The sequence below is a fragment of the Lichenostomus cassidix genome, chromosome 9 (assembly GCF_008360975.1).
Source record: "Lichenostomus cassidix isolate B80296 chromosome 9, HeHo_3.0, whole genome shotgun sequence".
Classification (NCBI taxonomy): Eukaryota; Metazoa; Chordata; class Aves; order Passeriformes; family Meliphagidae; genus Lichenostomus; species Lichenostomus cassidix.
In genome coordinates this window covers 6,928,259-6,945,201 of record NC_139490.1, presented here as the reverse complement: position 1 = coordinate 6,945,201, position 16,943 = coordinate 6,928,259, and the positions used below count along the sequence as shown (strand labels likewise).

At 38.6% G+C, this 16,943-nt stretch overlaps 1 protein-coding gene and 1 long non-coding RNA gene across 5 annotated transcripts in view; one reads left to right on the top strand and one right to left on the bottom strand.

Annotated features, from left to right (window-relative positions):
* LOC146433135 (uncharacterized) overlaps nt 1-16,943 on the bottom strand; it is a 50,721-nt gene continuing 33,778 nt past the window's right edge. The window contains exon 5 of one of the 4 annotated variants that reach the window (XR_014854005.1): nt 1-289. Coding sequence is in view for 2 of the 4 variants with exons in the window: in XM_085069109.1 (XP_084925235.1) it covers nt 133-289 (157 nt within the window). In the remaining 2 variants the exon portion in view is untranslated. The remainder of the gene's footprint in view (nt 290-16,943) is intronic. The other 3 variants (XM_085069109.1, XM_085069108.1, XR_014854003.1) reach the window with 3 other exon arrangements.
* On the top strand, nt 5,291-9,472 carry LOC146433136 (uncharacterized). Its single transcript, XR_014854002.1, has 3 exons — nt 5,291-5,738; nt 5,999-6,158; nt 8,324-9,472. It is a non-coding gene; the product is annotated as an uncharacterized LOC146433136 (long non-coding RNA).

Sequence of the window (16,943 nt, the reverse complement as noted above, 5' to 3'; positions counted from 1 at the left end):
ACTCAAGAATTCCTCTGATAGTAGCTACTTACAACTTTTTTCATGAGACTTCATAAGGTTTCATTTTCGTTTCATAGGTTTTTTTATTGTTTCGGTTTTCATCACCCGCGGTGAAACTGCCACTTTCATTTCCTAGAGCTGCTGTGGTCTAGGAGGTGGTGGAGTAAGTCTGGTTGAACCACTCTCTGTCGTCTTAAAATTCCACAGCTCAGGAGGCAGAGTGAGCTGCATCATGCTGGAAGGACTGTAAGCCAGAGGTTGCAGGATTCTGTATCCTTGGGACCCTTGGCTGGAAAAAGCACAAAAGGGGTTTCCTAATTTGTGTGAGCAAAATGAAGGGTGAAGCATTAAACACGGAAGGATTAGGATGTTGTCTTCAAATACATCAAGGCACACAAAAGGGATAATGATCCATGAGAGACTGAATTTATAAAAGACATAAAACATGACCAGCAAAAGACACCCCAAAATGCATAGACTGACCATTAATAAACTTAATCTGGAAATTAGTTTACAATGGGAAGCTGAGGAGGTTTCTGGAACAGCCTTTCCAAATGAATTAATGAGAGCTAATGAAGCCTGCCTACTTTATTTAGGATGGAAAAAGCATTTATGATGGTGATATAGCATGAGCAATATAAATCACATTTTCAAGAGAGAAAACTTTGCAAGTATTGATTCCAACAAATAAACAACCAACCCACACTCCCATCCCTCCAAATGCCATTTTCTAAAATTCAGGAAGTATGGGGACATAATAGAGAGGGTTCAGGAAAAAGCCATAAAACCACTGAAATGTAACTCACAGTGAAATAGTATCATAGCAAAATTTTAATGTTTTGAAAAAGTGTTTTTTGTCCACAATCTGCAAGTATCCAGGTAGGAAAAATATACAGGCTTTTTCAGATTCCTATCACTAGCAATTTTTAAATCAATATTGAGTATGCTCTAGTTCATATATGAATTAATGGAATCATCTGTGTAATTGAAGGTCATAATGGAATTGTCATTCAGGGACCTTCTGACATTAGACTCTCTTAATGTTTACCTCACCCAAAAGCAGAAAAAATTTTGCTATTTTCAAAGACTTGGGCAAAAGTGAGACAATGATGAAATCAACAACATAACAGTTTAGAATAGTGATCTCTTAAAGTAAGATTAGTTATGAAATCATGCACAGATTGATAGCCCTCTTACACTACTAGTAGGCTGAAAAATTCTTTGAAAAAAAGTTGTAGTTTTAAACTATCAGGTAATTCTGCTGCCAATTGAGTGCCTTTTCTGAAACCAGAACAAGGGTAATTTCTCTGTTTTTCTGAGCACATTTCCTACCTTTCAGTAAAATAAAAACCCAGAAGCATCCTTTCTTATCACATTTTGTTAAAAACAATAGGCAAAACCTAAGGTTGACTAAATTCAGACTTATGCTCTTACTTCCAGTGTAACAACCTGGGACTTACATTCCTTTCAGTGAAGTGCTGACACTTAGCAACTCATGCCATAAAAAATAAAATAATGATAAAAAATTAATCTACCTTCGCCTTTAAGTGGCTAAAAACCTTTTTAGTTCCATTGCTCATTCTGAAATTTTGGCAGAAGACTGACAGCTTTGAGAGCCATACATCCAGAGACTTCAAACCTTAGCAGAAGCTTAGCAAACTCAGAGCACTGAGACCCTCTGCAAATTACTCTGCATCCTTAATTCTTAGTGGAGACATACAACACAGGTGGATATTTGAAAGTTATTATGAGATAAGATCATGTTGGTCTCATATCTTACCAAATGACAAAGCCACATTACAACTCAGAAAAAGATCTCTTGGAAAATCACCTGGTTCCAAGTGCATAGAGTTTGTTCATTTATATGTATGTTTCCTTTGTTCTACCAATTGTATTTGGGTGGCAGAAAGAAATCTATGAAACTTGTAAAATTGCTTCCAGTAAACCTGTGCAAGTAGAGCAGGGGATGTTGTGGTACACACTGATATAAAGACATATGGCCTTGATACAGATCATCCTGTTGGGCTGTATAAAGGGCCTGCAGTCATAAAAATGGAAAAAAAAACTCCTTTAGAGAAGCTCATGAGCTTGTGTTCTGCTTTGTTTTGTTTGTACTTGACTGTGATTTTTGCACTATTTGAATGCTGAGCTGAAGAAGAATCTCTACCATTTTTCATCAGCCTTTCACAACTGCATTCCTGACCTTTTCCAATGAATGAATATTTGTCTGGAGGTTTGCTGAACCCCATATCCGTGCCCAGCCACATCTGCAAGTACTGTAAGCAGACACCGCTTCTGAAAATAGGACCCACAAAAGGTGTTGCTAAGAGAGTGTATGCAAAAACATTTTTGTGCAATGCAGTTTCAAGCCCTCTGGTATGGAAATCAGAGAAAAATTAAATAATAAATGTACCTACTACTCTAAATAGGAAGTTATTTTTGTAGTCATTTACACCGAAATTTAAAGGGAAAAACCTCTGGAGCTAATTTATTTTTTGTGTATTATAGCTGGTAGCACTCACATTAATCATCCTGACACAATGAACTTAAAATTATTTGCAGGTATAGGGTTAAAAATCTCCTACGTTTAGAAGGATAAAAAGTGTTAAGAATCCACAGAATGCAGCAGGTATTTATTATTGTTTTCTACTTCCTGTTACTGCAGTCTAAAAAAGAAAAAGTCACTCAGCTAATTAAATTATATAAGGAAGACATCAAGAACCAATATTAAAAGAAAAATGGTTTTGACTACAGTCTGTATTTATGCTGAAGTAATGATGAGCAATATTATTTAGGTTTCATTTGTTCAAAGTCCACAAGATGTGCATATTCAGCAAAAGGCAAAAATATACATCCAGGCAACAGAATACTATGTGCAAGTCATTTCACGCTGAATGTTTTTTCACACTGCATGAACTTCCTGACTGGTCTTCCCAGTTTTCTCAGTAGCAGCACAGGAAAGTAAGGAAAATATAATGAAAATTTTGATGTCATTCTGTAAGCAAGGAGAAACACTACACAATGCCAGCTGTAAACTCAGTGTTCATCCTGGCACCGTGGAAAGAAACTGCAGAATCATTTCACTGAAATATTAATGAACTCCAACGAGAACACTGCTGTTTAATGGACTTTATGCAATGGGTGGAAGCTCATCCACTCACAATTCAACTTTTCATGGAGTTGGCTTGGTTTGCTAATTTTCATTATCACTTTACATCTGCCTCTTTTGAATGCTGGTGTGGATGCAGCTGGTCCAAACGAACCTTGTGCTTGACTTTGTTCCAAGCCAGGAAGTGAATGCAGTGAGCTTCAGAGGGACCTCGGTGCTTGTCTGCAGTCATGGTGATGTAATGGTGTGGGAAAGCCTGCCACAGAATTAACTTTAGGTGTCCAAGCATAGAAATTTTCATCTCCAAGTGTAAGGAGTTATATTCTTCCTATCACTGTTGTTACCCACGTGGACCCACAGGAAATAATTCCTGTTTTCTGAATACTTCTGAAACCAGGAGAGGAAAGTAGTGTTTTTCTCTATAACTGATCCAATTTTGGTCCTTGTTTGAATCTCAGGCAAATCCAGACTACCTTTGTTTTGACTTGACACCTGGGCCAACTTTTAGTGTCAGTGTCATGTAATGAGATATCTGCATTTCTAGTGTTGGACTGGACCACAGCAGGATTTCAGGTAATGTAGATTTATGTGACGTGATTTACTAGCCACCTCCTGCAATCATCAAAATGTGCATATTTAATCCTCATTCTTAGTATTAGTATTTAATTTCTTAAAATCAAGGCCTGCTCTAAAAAAGAGGCAGTGAAGTCCTGAGCAAAATTTGTGAGAGGGTGGAAAATGGGCATGTTGCTACCATTAATACATGATCTGAGGTATAGAAATTTAGTGCCACAGGACATCACAACATGAAACATTAGCTCTTAAACAAAGGTGTACCTGGAGCAGCAGAGGGATGCACATCAATCCAAATGAAGAAATGCAGTTTGGAAGAGACAGGAATGGACTTACAGGTAGGAAGAAGTTAGCAATGCATCTGTGGGAAACTCAGTTAACTGAAAAGCTTATTTATGTTCCTAGAGGATTACCTGATATTATCTAAAGCACAAAATAATTCATTTCAGAAGAAGAACAGTTTTCAGTTCAAGGCACTCTGCTGTCAAGAGTTCTGAAAGCAGGTTTCTGTCTTGCCACACTTTACTTTTTGAAGGCTTCAATGCAGCAGCAAAGTACTTAGGTGTTTTATTTAGCATCTGAATTGAAAGGATGTAAGAATGACTTAATAGTTGGCTTAATCTGTGCTCTTCAGGAAAGGAAGGAGTTGAGAAGAAAGTTTTCTTCACATTTGTTGGCACAACAATAATGTAAAGCATTCTGTGTCCATATATTTTCTGGTTTCTCTGAAAAGTCCCACCTGTAGAGCAACAGGTACATATTATATGCATATATAAATTAAATATATATGTATTTGTTGTATGTATTGTCATTATGTGTATATGTAGAGAAACTGCAAATAAATACAGAGCCTGAGTGCCCTAGGAGCAAAGACAAGCATTTTACAAACAAAGCACTAAGAATGTTGATATGTCAGTGTCAGGATCTCAACATCAGTTGTTCTCCCAAAATGGATTCAACTCCCTCAAAAAATCCGGGGAACGTTTTCTATTACTTTAGTCATAGGCGCTGATTTAAGAAATTAAATACTAATACTCAGATTAAGGGATTAAACATGCACATTTTGATGATTGCAAGAAGTAGCTGGTAACTCATGTCATGCAACTCTACATTCCCTCAAACCCATCTGTGTTGTCAGATAGGGTGAGGCAGTATGGAACAGAGAGTATTTCAGTGAAGGGAGTTATCAAGAAGTTCAAATGTTTCCTGTGGCTTTTGTAATTGCTCTCTCAACTGAGATGACCTTCTCTGCTACGTGTGTTCCAGTTGTATCACAGATGCCGTTGAAGAGGGTGGGATAAAATCTGGACTCTTGCCTTTTTCTTTTTTCTATCTTTCTAAAAATACCATTCTATTATTAGCCCAGTGTTTTCCCAGACTGCCTGTCTGTTGAGATGAAAAAGGGAACTCGTTAAGCTACTTTGGTGATAAAACAGACAGTTCTGATAAATACAACAAAATGACCATTCTTTTGATCTAATCAGTAAAATTATTGCATGAGTGCTCAGGACGTCATGTCTTTGGCAAACTTCCACTTCTTTTTTTCTCAGTTGTTTGATCCCCTGATGCCAAGTGCTGTTGGCTGTCTGGCATATTAGACACAGCAGCACATGATTTCACTGGTGATTTGTTGCCATAAGGTTCATCAGCTGAGCACTAAAGGCTGAGGTTGCTTTAACCTGCTCTTACCACAGCTGTATGCTCCTGCTTGTTTTCTTCCATCTCAGTGGGGTGATATGTCCAGCCCTGGACTTTTCCTGCTGGATTTTGGAAGAGAGTTTGTCTGTTCAAGATTTAAAATGCTTCTTCAGACAGTGGAAAAGAAGTGTCTGATTGCAACTACATTAGAGCTGTCAAAAGGAGGGGCTGAGGAGGATTAGTGCAAACAGATGAAATATGCAAGAAAAGAAACAAGAAGGAGACAAATGATAAAAAGAGAAATGTCAAGAATGGTGGGAAAAGAACAACAGAAGGAAGAAAATTTCAAATGACAGTGGAAGAAAAATTCAAAACTCGGGTTTTTGTGAAAAAAGGTTTGATGAATGAAAAAGATGAGGTAAGAAAGGAGGATAGATAAAATGAATGGTGAGGGAAACCAAGAGAGAAAGAACAGTTCTGGGGAATGTATTAAAATACATGATGGTCACCTGTGATATTCACATGATTTTCTCACTAGAAAAGGATGAAAGAAGAGATGGTTGTAGACATCAACAATATAGATCCTATAGATCCATAAGACTAATTCATATCTAACATAATGTTAACTGGTATTTTGAACATCTAAGTTAAAATCTACTTTTTGCCATCCTGGGGCAGGGATTTGATTGCAGTTCTTTTGCTCTCTGAGCTGTGTGACCATGTCTGTAGCACCCAGTCAACGTCATGTCACATCAAAACACTGAATGAATGAATGAATGAATGAAGTTGTGTTTGCATGGGAAGCAGCCCAGCCCCATAATGTGGTGTTGTACCCAAGGTAAGATACTCCATCTCTCAGCTGGCTCTTTCACCTCTGAGGGACACCAAAGCACAGACAGTGCTTGTAGGTAGCTTCTTGTGACGTCCTGGTGTGTTAGTGTGAAGTGTAATTCCAGCTTTTGCTGTTGAAGCTGTTTCACTGCCCAGAAATACTTTAGTGCTCACAGAGATTCAGAGCATGTAACAACAACCATTGAGAAGTTGTTACACACCGATAACAATCACAAATACAACTGCTTTTTCTGTATAAAATAAAAGTATGCTTATCCAGATCAGTTTACAGGACTGGAGGCTTAAAAAAATTCACAATTTCCACTTTATGGAACCATTTTGAGCAACTTTTAATTCACGCAATGGGTTTTAAGATTTAAAATTTTCATCATTAAATGACATTTTATTTTAAATTAAAATAACATATGTTTTCTAAATGTGTGACAATAAAGCCTGATGTCTTATCTACCCATACTTGTTCCTCTGAGAAAATAAAGTCTCAAATACCCTAAATTCCACACTCTGGAGCAATTTAGATCTCCTTAGAGATCACAGTTTGAACTACAAATGCAATAAGGGCTGCATCCTGCTGTAACTGAAATCTTTCCTAAGTCTACTTCTGCTTTTCAATCTCTCTAATTTTTCATTAGATCAAGAGTCACACATTTTTGTTGGCAGTAAAGCAATTCCAATTTGAACTGCCTTCTGTCTTCAATAGGAATTTTCCCAAAGTACAGAAATAAAAATGTAAAACTTTGCTGTGTTTCATTACTTTCATTCTTTTGAACATTGCTGCTCTGAAAGCTCTGTGTGAAATTATTAGAAGACGGGTTTTGAAATGCTTGTGAAAGTAGATGCATATATGGGACTCAAAGGGCCTTATTTAAAAAAGAAATTTGCCAGTTACCCAGATCTCTGGTTGGTTATGCCCATTCAAGGATACAGAATCCATCATTCCTATGATTATTTTTACATCTGAACTTTTTTTTTTTTTTATACTAGATAGACTTGAAACTTTCAGGGTCATTTGCCCAGCATGTAGTTGAATGTCCTGTGCTATAGATTCCAATTAGCAAGACCATGTTCAATGGTCCTACACCACCAATGCTGTCTAACTGCTTTCCACTTGGCTTTATATGTTTCTTCTTTGTTGCAGCTGCAACCAGGTCTATCTACCCTTTGATAGAAAAATTTCAATTACCCCAGGGAGAAGCTTTTAGCTTTATTAAGCATTGAAGTCTACACATTTGTTCTTCTGTTGAAGAGCAGTTCAAAAGGAGACTTTCTGAGGAAGTAATCTGATAAATTAGGATAAATCTTGTGGACTTTCACTGCTAATGTTTTTTCCTGTAGTCTGAGCCTAAGATTCTGCCAACTCAATGTACAGTTAAGCATTTCTTTAACACTTTTAGCCCCTGACAGATGTTTCTTATACTTCACAAGCAAATGGCTCTTCAGTGCTTTTTGAGACTGCTGTGCTCTCAGCATAAAATTGATGTCACAGAAGGCTGGAGATCTGTGCTCCAGCCTTGAGAGGCAGTGACAGAAAACTGTTCCCATCTGGTAGCTTTGTGTTGGCCTCTGAGTAAACGAATGGTTTCCTTTCTGAGGTGATGGATGTCAACCCATCACCTCCTGGCTGCCAAGAGGAACCTCAGTTATCTCAGGGAGAGCGAGGGCTGCACACACCAGGTCTCTCATCTGCCCCCACTGTGTTGCCATTGGCCTCTCAGGGGACTGGGGTAGCCAAGTGACGTGGAGGAAAGCTGGCAATAACACTGATGTAAGTCACATCTCTCTGGAGATAAAAAAAGGAGCTGCTCTTCCTAATGCTGTCAGTCTTGTGGTTTACCTCCTTGGTGGGTTCATTTTCGCAAGTAAATAAGGCTGTCATTTATGCTTTTTAATGTTTGAGAATTCCACAAAAGTTTCACGTCTCTGGTTTGAAATCGAATCTCTCATTATTGTCTCTATCTTGCAAATTAATTTATTGTTGCATTTGAAGTCCTAAATGCCTCTTGAGAGAGCTGAACATACAGTAACAATCTGCCCATAAAGAGCAAACATGAGTTACACATTTAAAGAAGATAATCTTTTAGTTGTATGGAAATCCTGTCACTCTTGCTTTTCTGTTTAAGCTTTATGTAATAAAGCCTTTCTTTCTGTTTTCAGAAAAGTTTTGGTTCTTGCTCACTGATCCCTTTTCTGTGTGGCAGAAGAAAATGGCACATCAAATTGAGACTGTATACAGGGGCACACAACTAAGTGAAATTATTATCACCAAAGTAGAAGACTAGAGCTCTTGGATGAAATATATTTTTCCAGAAATCCTCAACAGAGAATGGGGAGGAAACAAATAAACAATGAGAGTTCTCCAAGCCCACAATCCCACCTAAGTCCGAACCTATGATGAGCTTTTTGGAGCACCATTAAGTAACAGCCACTATCAGTTTCAAACACAGGTAGTTGAATTTACATAAGGAAATCTCATCTGGCTAAGTACTACCCCATAAATATACATATTTTAATCTGTTATTAATACACAAGATTATATTGTCATAATACATCAAATACAAGTGGGGATTTTGGATGAATTATCACTCTTCAATTCTGAGCATCCATCACAAGGCCAATATGCCACCTACATCTACATTCCAAGACACACACATCCTCTCCTGTCCCTCAGGACTTCTTTGTCAGCAATTCTACCAACAACAAATACTCCCACCGAAACCAAAACAAAATTGAATAAGGAAGAAAAGAAAATCCCCAAACTGTTTGCTCTCTCTTAGGAAAACACCATTTCATGGTGCAATAAAGATATTAAGACGGGGCAAAATAATTAAGATTACAGAAATTAATTCTATATCAAAGTCCACAGAAGGACTCCTGTTGACATCAAAGCTTTGTCTTCTCTTTGATAATGAGATTACACTTCATACTTGATTTTCTACATATTCTTTACAGAGTAGATGTATTGCCACTGTCTGCCAGTGATTCTGCACAAAATTCAATCTGTTTAAAAGTTAAGGACATATTTTGTGTGCTACTGGGCTTGGAAAACCTGCAACCCAAGACCTGACTACATCACCTTGCAGCTGAAACTGTAGTTAGAGCTCGTGTTTCCAGTGTTCCATCATGTGCATACATATTTTATGCATTTACTTCCACTGAGTCAAGACTTCTGTCTTTCAAATTTCAGCTTGTATCATCTACCCAGCTTCATTTAATACATTTGTATACATGTAATTACATGAAATGTAGTAAATTATTCTGTTGACAAGACAAAAAAGTAAAAAAAAATGTTCTCTCACTCACCTATCTGGGTCTGGAAAAATTAGCTGAATTAAAATCCAATTAGAAGGCAACAGATAAGACTGAACATAAAGAAATAGTTAACTTTTTAATGAAAAAACTCAGATCTCTGCCTATCCCCTTATCAGAGTAGAAATATCATGAACCAAAAACCAAATCTTACTTTGATAGTCTCCATTTTCTGAACACTCTGATTATACAGACTGGTGACACATTGACATGTAACCTTTTGAGAGAAGGCTTGGTAAGCTCCAAGGGAGTATTGTCTTTTTGAAGCTTCATTGGGCTCAGGAGCCAAGTCACTCTTCCAAAGTTGAAGGTATTTGTTGCTGCATCAGTCATTGCTGTTACTGATGTTTGCAGCATTAAGAGAGAGAAAGTACTGGAGGCAAGTCTTGCACGTGCCAGACAGACACATGCCTATATTAAGACTTATGTTGAATTGTTAATTTTTAGCTATCAGCAAAACCAAATGAAGAATCTGCCTGTTCAGCTGAGAGTGTTATTGGCTCAGCTTGTTCATGCTTCAAAGATAACAGTTGCTTTCTGTATGAAATGCTGAGATTTTTTCTTCGCCGAGATTTGAGCTCTTCAGTTCAAAGGATGGAATTTTTGATGTCTGCATGGACTGAAGAAGATCTTCATCTCAGCCAGGGTACATATGACCTGTAGCTGGAGAAGGCCAACTTCATTCTCCAAATATGAAAACCCTACAGTCCACTGCAGCTGTTAATGTTGATATTGGCCTGTAAGTTATTCCCACCATTCACCTTCCCTGCCCAGACCTTTTGCCTACTTGTGCCTCTCCTCTGCAGCAGCTGTCTATGGACACAGAAAATGAGGTCTGTAGCAGAACCTCTCAGGGGAAATGAAGCTGCCTGGTCAGCCAAGAGGAGAGTCTGGCTGCTCACACATGGAGGTGATGGGAAGCTGTTCAGGAGATGAGCAAGGAGCTGCTGCCCATGTGCAGGGCGTGGAAGTTGCTTGGGTAGGGTAGACAGGGCAGGAGAGCTCTGCCAGGTGAGGTTTGAGTGCTGTGTGATAGAGGATGGAGCTGCTTGCTGGGAGAGGAGACAGTCTGCAGCTGGACAGGAGGAGGGGGGATGTGGGGCTTTGTAAAGCAGATCCAGCTCACAGCTCCTGAGGCTGTACCTCCTGGCTCTGCATCATCCCACAGCAGCAAAAAGCAGGTGAAGATTATTTCCAATGAGCAGTACAGTTCTGTCAGAAACATTATGCTGATCAATACGACAGATTATTCGTTTCAGCACACTGCTTTCACCCAAATGATACTTTATCTTCCTGATATAATTTTATCTGAGTTATTTTTATTTCATGGACTTCTAATGAAAGATCTCGCCATGGTCATTTATGCTAAGGATCAGTTTATATTACCCACAGAAAAGTGCTCCTCACTACATAACCTTCACATGCTATTAAGCAAAGATCTCTTTTTTATTCAAATATTACCCAGAGGATTTCCCTGCTCTTAGTCATATTTTCAAGGCACTAATATTAGAGAAAGTATTCCAGAGGCAGTCTGAGGAGCTGGTGAATACTTTCTTTAGGATTTATGGTGTAGCCTACAGTGTGAGTCTATGGACTGGTGGGGGGACTGTGTGCTAGAAACTACAGGAATGATCTACAAAGAATTGAAAAAAAAAAACTTTAAAAGTGGTGGAGAACATTTCAAAGAAGACAGGTTCTGCTGCAAGGGTTCTGTGACAATCTCAGCCAGTGCTTTTCAGCATCTTCAGTCATTGTCTCATTTCAGTAAATTAAGACACCTCTCTGCTTGATCGTTACAGGAGTTCACAAAGCAAGAAATAATTTAGGTCTGTGGCTGATGCTGGAACCTCCCAGGCTGAGAGAGCACTTCAGTGAAGTGGCTTTGTGTCAGTGAGATGGGCACTCGTGCACATGCAGCAAATGTTTGTGTCTTCATGCATTTTCCTCTCCAGAGAAAACATACATTCTATAGCCTTCTTGTATCCTCCTGCATTACTCCACCTCAAGGCATTGTTTCTAGAACATGTCTTCAGTCCTTTCTCTGTGCAACTGAACAGTGGGTCAGACAGCAGGTATGTGCATTATAGCCTCAGGAACTTCCCTCTAAAGAAATGTTCAAAGTCATTGCAATAATGAGGAAATGAACAAAACAATGAACCCTGCGGACTGTTCTCTTGCAGTACGTAGCTGTTATTCACCTGACAAATTAATGGTGGGCAGAAAATAACACTACTACTATTACTGCATATATTAATAATAATGAGAAGGCAGCAGCTGTCTTTGCCCTCATCCCAGCAACAAGTTAGCTGGCACCATCTAATGGGATCTCTGCTATCAAGAGCTGTCCAAGCCTTTAAGGAATCTATTCACAGCGAAGAAGGAACAGAGAGCTGTTGCTCAGGTGAAAGACACAGCCCTTATTTTCACTGTGTTTTTTCATCCCACCAGTGGAACACCTTTTCCTGGGAATCTGGCTACAGCAAATGTGCAAATACACATCTGGCAAAACTAATGCCATGGTGTTAAGTTCAACAGGACTCTCACTTTAACAGGAAAAACCTATTTCCGTGGAATCACTGTCTTCCTGGAACAGCCCCCCAGCAGGTACAGGGGCTAAGCTGTGCCTAGTCCTCAGAAAAGTCTGTCCTCAAACATATCACTGGCTTGCGAGCATGAAGTTGTACAGGGCTGCCAAGGACAGGGAGCTTGTAGCACACCTCCCAGTGCTGGTAGCACCTGGTATTCACCAGGAAACAGAAACCTCAGCACATCTACAGGCAGAGCTCCAGAGCAGCCTGTGCAGCCCAGAGCATGAGCACAGTACCAGCACCACCACTTGGCTCTGGGATTGCTTCACCTCTTCTTCCAAGAGATTATATAAACAGAGAATAGACAAGTTGAAAATTTTTTGCAGTCTTCAATATCTGATTTTTCCTGTATTTGCTTTTGTCCTTGCTTTCCTTCGTGAGAAACATCCAAAATATTTTTAATTTAATTTAGAATTTGAAAATGAAGTCAGGCCTCTTTATTAAAAGCAACTGGAGTTCAGCTGGGAAAAGTGCCAGAAAACTTTGTAATAGTTTTAAGTAGCCTGAAACTGTAGTTGGATAGGCTTACTTTTGAGAAAAGGAAGGTGTTAGCCACTGTAGAGAAACTGAGAAGAGAACTCCATATCTTTCTCAGAGTTTTGTTCAGGTGCTCAAGGTTTTTTTCTTGTCCTTATCAAAATAGAAATGTAACTTCTGAGTTACAGATTCAATGGATGAAATTCTTTAGGATTTATAATCAAAGAGTTCATAATAAATTATTTAAAGTTTATAGTCAGTCTTTGGAACTGATATTCTGATAGTTTAATTCAGACCTGATTTACCAATAGCTTACAAATATATTTATATGAAAAAGTTCTTCAGTTTGTATTCACTCAGTGAGTGGACTGCCATAACTTTTGCTTTAGCTTAACACTGGTGATACCAGCTCAATTTTAGCTTCCCACTTTCATCTTTTTTCCTGACAGGTGGAATAATTTTTAAAACAAAATAATAATTTAATTAAAAATCCATTTTTAAATTAAGCATGACAGAACAAGAGCCTTTCCATACTGAGTGAATGTTACATGATCAAAGAACAAAGGAAAAGCGCGACGTGTCCCCAGTTAGTGTTTGGGTCTCTCACACAGTCCCACTTTTGGATCACACTAACAGTGAGATCAGTGAGGGAGTGATCTCAGCACAGATCTGTACCTTTGAACAAGCCACATTCCCCACACGTGGCAGAGGAATCAGTTCTGGTGGGACCCTGCCATGGCACTGGGCAACAATCAGTCTTTCCTGCTGCTGCCCCCAGGCAGCCTTCTGCTGAGCTGGCACCTATGAGGCTTTCCAGTCAAACAATATTCAAAATGGTTTTTACCAAAACTTTGTATATTCTAAACTAAAAGCCTTCTTTTCACCTCAAAAACCAGCTTTATGCACATGAAGTCCTTGGCAACTGATATGTGCAAACACTTATGCTTGAAAGACTGAATTACTGGTATGGTTACAGTTACTGCCTTCTCTTGAAAAGCTGTCATTTTCCTGATGCACAAAAGCCTGACAGGTATGCACACACACAGATTTTTAGGATCACTATACTACACTCGTCTGCTGTCATTTGTGTTTCCTGCACATCAGTTCTCCATTAGGAAATCCCAGAATGGCAAAACTTCCTTGCTTCGGAAGTGGTTTACCTCTAATTGTACATGATATTTAACAATCACTGTTAGGGCTTTTTTCTTCTTTTGTGGTGGGAAATGCCTACAGGAAATCTGCATTTTGACCTCTCCAACTTTAACCTCCAAAAACTTGAAGGGGCTGCATTCTCACACACAGCATGAATACAATTAATCTTTTTTTCTGTATTTTGTGCTGCTGCTGCCATCTAGAGTGTAAAAGTAACACTGTGTCATGCAACAGCATCAGCAGTATTTAATTAATGGATTTTGTATTAACAGGGAGCAAGTATAATCATAATCATACATTTTTCTCTATTTTGTTCCACTGCTGCCACCTAGAGTTATTAAACAAGTAGATTATTTTTCTAACTGCATCTGTGTAATTAGTGGCTATTTATATCTGTGGGTGATACCTTACTTTTCCACAATTTTCTCATTGCTTTGGCTTGTCTCTTTGTCCTAAATACCAGCATAGCCCGAGGCATGTCATCATGTTTTCTTTAAAAAAAAATTCACAAAGTGGGCAAGCCAAGTAATTAATTTGTTGCAACTTTATGTTTTTAAAGGTCATCTTTAAATAGGAAATGATCTTAGGTCAACCTGTCTTCTTTTTATTTTTTGGTTAAAAGACATCAGTCAGTATAAAAATTTGTCTTAACATTCATATGAGACCCCCTAATTAGAATTAATAGGGAAAAAATAGGCTGCTATTGTCATTAACGAGGACAGACAGCTGCTGTCACTCCTAAAAAAAAAAAAAAACCCACAAGATTTTTACGGATCATTTTTTTCTTTTTTTTTTTTTTTCTTTTTTTTTGTGGCACAGAAAGCAACACACAAGCCTTGGGGACTGTAAAACAATCAATAAAAGAAAATAATGAATAATAGGTTACCAAATCTGCAGTCACTAATGCATGTGACCTCCTTGTATATTTGAAGGTTCAAAAGAAGTCTCCTTTGATGCCTAGTAGGTAACTACAGAAATTCCTGGAAGAAATCCTAGGCATTCTTGTTCTTTTAGCCTATTTAATTTTTAGATGGCTTTGGATGACTGCACTGGAGGTAACAGCAACCCTCCAAGATCAAACATCCACCAACTCTTTACCTGGATTGTTCCTTCCTCTTTGCTGATGTAATCACTTTCATTATCCCCCTTCAGGTGGCCTTACTTTGTTGGGAATCCTTAGCTTGTCATGTCTCGTGGAAACAGTAGCACTTTCTATATCTTTGTTTGACAGCTCTATTACAGTGCCTCAAAACTCAGCAATTTAATACATAGGCCTCCTCAATATCTCTAATGGCAAATTTCATGAAAAAAACCCCTTTTCTTGGACTTTGATCACAGAACTTTCTCTGGCTGGCTGTTCTTGGTTCCTAGTTCCTCTGGCTGTGCCCCTTGCCTTCTCTCACCCACCTGTGAAGCAAAGCCAATGTCCTGGTTTTGTCTTTTCAAACTATCTTTATGAAAACTCGTCACAGCTCTTGGCACAATGGCCTCACCTTAATAGCAACATGAAAGTCACACATGCCTCTGTACATCCTCCAAATAGCTCACCCCAGGAAAGCTACTGCAGATAACAGGGAGCCAAATGGAGCAGGGTTTTATTCTCAGGTTGGTGTCATTTGTCTTTTAGGCAGTAACATGGAAACTTTTGAATAATACATCCAATCAGCTCCACCATTTCTCAAAGAACGTCCTAGGCACAAATTCATAGGTATTTACAGATTTGAACAGAATCAAATGAGAAAAAAAGCTAAACAGGGAATATATGAAGCTCAGATATTGAGCTGGCAGACCCAGAAGCTACAGTAGGATCTGTAATTGTCCACAGATCAAACCTATTAACAGCATGCAGTGTGACAACAAAATATCTCATCTCTGCTTGTCTCCCCATTGTAGAAACAGGAGAGTTAATAATGGTGTGAAAGGAGTCTGGAGGGAAAAGCCATAAGAGTCCAACATGGATAAAGTATAAAGAGCGAGTGGTGTGGGCATGGCAAGAGTCCCTGTGGTGCTGGAAGGAAGGAGTCAGATCTGACCATGTCCAGGCACTGGGAGGACATCCAAAGTATTTGACACAATGAAGGAAAGCAGAGGCTTGAGAAATTCCCAAAAATTTAACAGAATGGAAAAGTGGTAGATAGGAACTTTGCAAGCTAGGTAGGCAAATATAAAAATTGCTTAGTGTACAAAAAGGCCTAAAAAGGAGTTTCCTGAAGTCTTCATCACTCTGAATAGTGATTATGCAAGAAAAATATTCCCATGCAAGCTTAGAAATGGCCTTGGTGTTAAAGGTATAAAAAAAAAAGCATTGGCAACAGGTTGTTATCTTCCACCTTCGCTATATCTGAATAACCACATAAAAAAGGTGTGCAAATTACATAATCAATGCTTCCAGGAGTTGTTATAACCTCTTGCTCATTCTGTCTATATCCTGGTAGACTGAGTGCTGTCTAAGGAGCTTCGATCCTTCCTGTAAAACTGACCCAGCAGTGATTGATAATAGCTGACTTTTATAAGAACAGACTGGTATCTTCCTTGGGTTAGCAAACACCATCTGAAATTCATCTTGTTGGGGTTTTTTTTTCAGTTAGAAATAGGGGTCATCTCTATTATGGTTTTCTGGGGTTTTTTTGGTCTGTGGTGACAACATTTTGGGACCTCTTGTTTTTATTAGGCATTAGCAACTTCTTTCCTTCATCCATTGGTCCCAGGTCTGGTAATTCTAATAAATGATAATCTCTTTAAGAAAAGGTATTATGGTGTTGATGCCTTTTTTTTTTTTTTTTAAACCAGTGTCTCTGGTATTTATGCTGCATTTTCTTCTATTACTTGTGACCATAAAAGCCAGGGTGTGGTATACTTCCACTGATATAATAGAGAATTGCAAAATTGAGGCAGCTGCAATCTGTAATCCATTATCTATGAATTTGCATGGAATCCCATCGTGGCCAAATTATGATGATGCTTTGTTATTCAGCATATTCTATTCTAACTCAGTATTTAAGGAACTGATCAGAAGATTGCACCACTGGTAGAAAGATTCATCCTATACACGCTTCTGGAGAGATTTTTGTTCTTTGTTAAATTTTAAAAATAATAATTTGTTTCTGTAATTTTCATATTGATTTTTCCCATACCAGTCATACTGTCCTTAAGCTTCAGCCTGACAGGGATGTGAAATCAGGCACTGCCCAGGTACCTCAGCGTGGAATGGTTCTTTTCAAAGGCTCACGTTGTGTACAACTGTCCCTTCC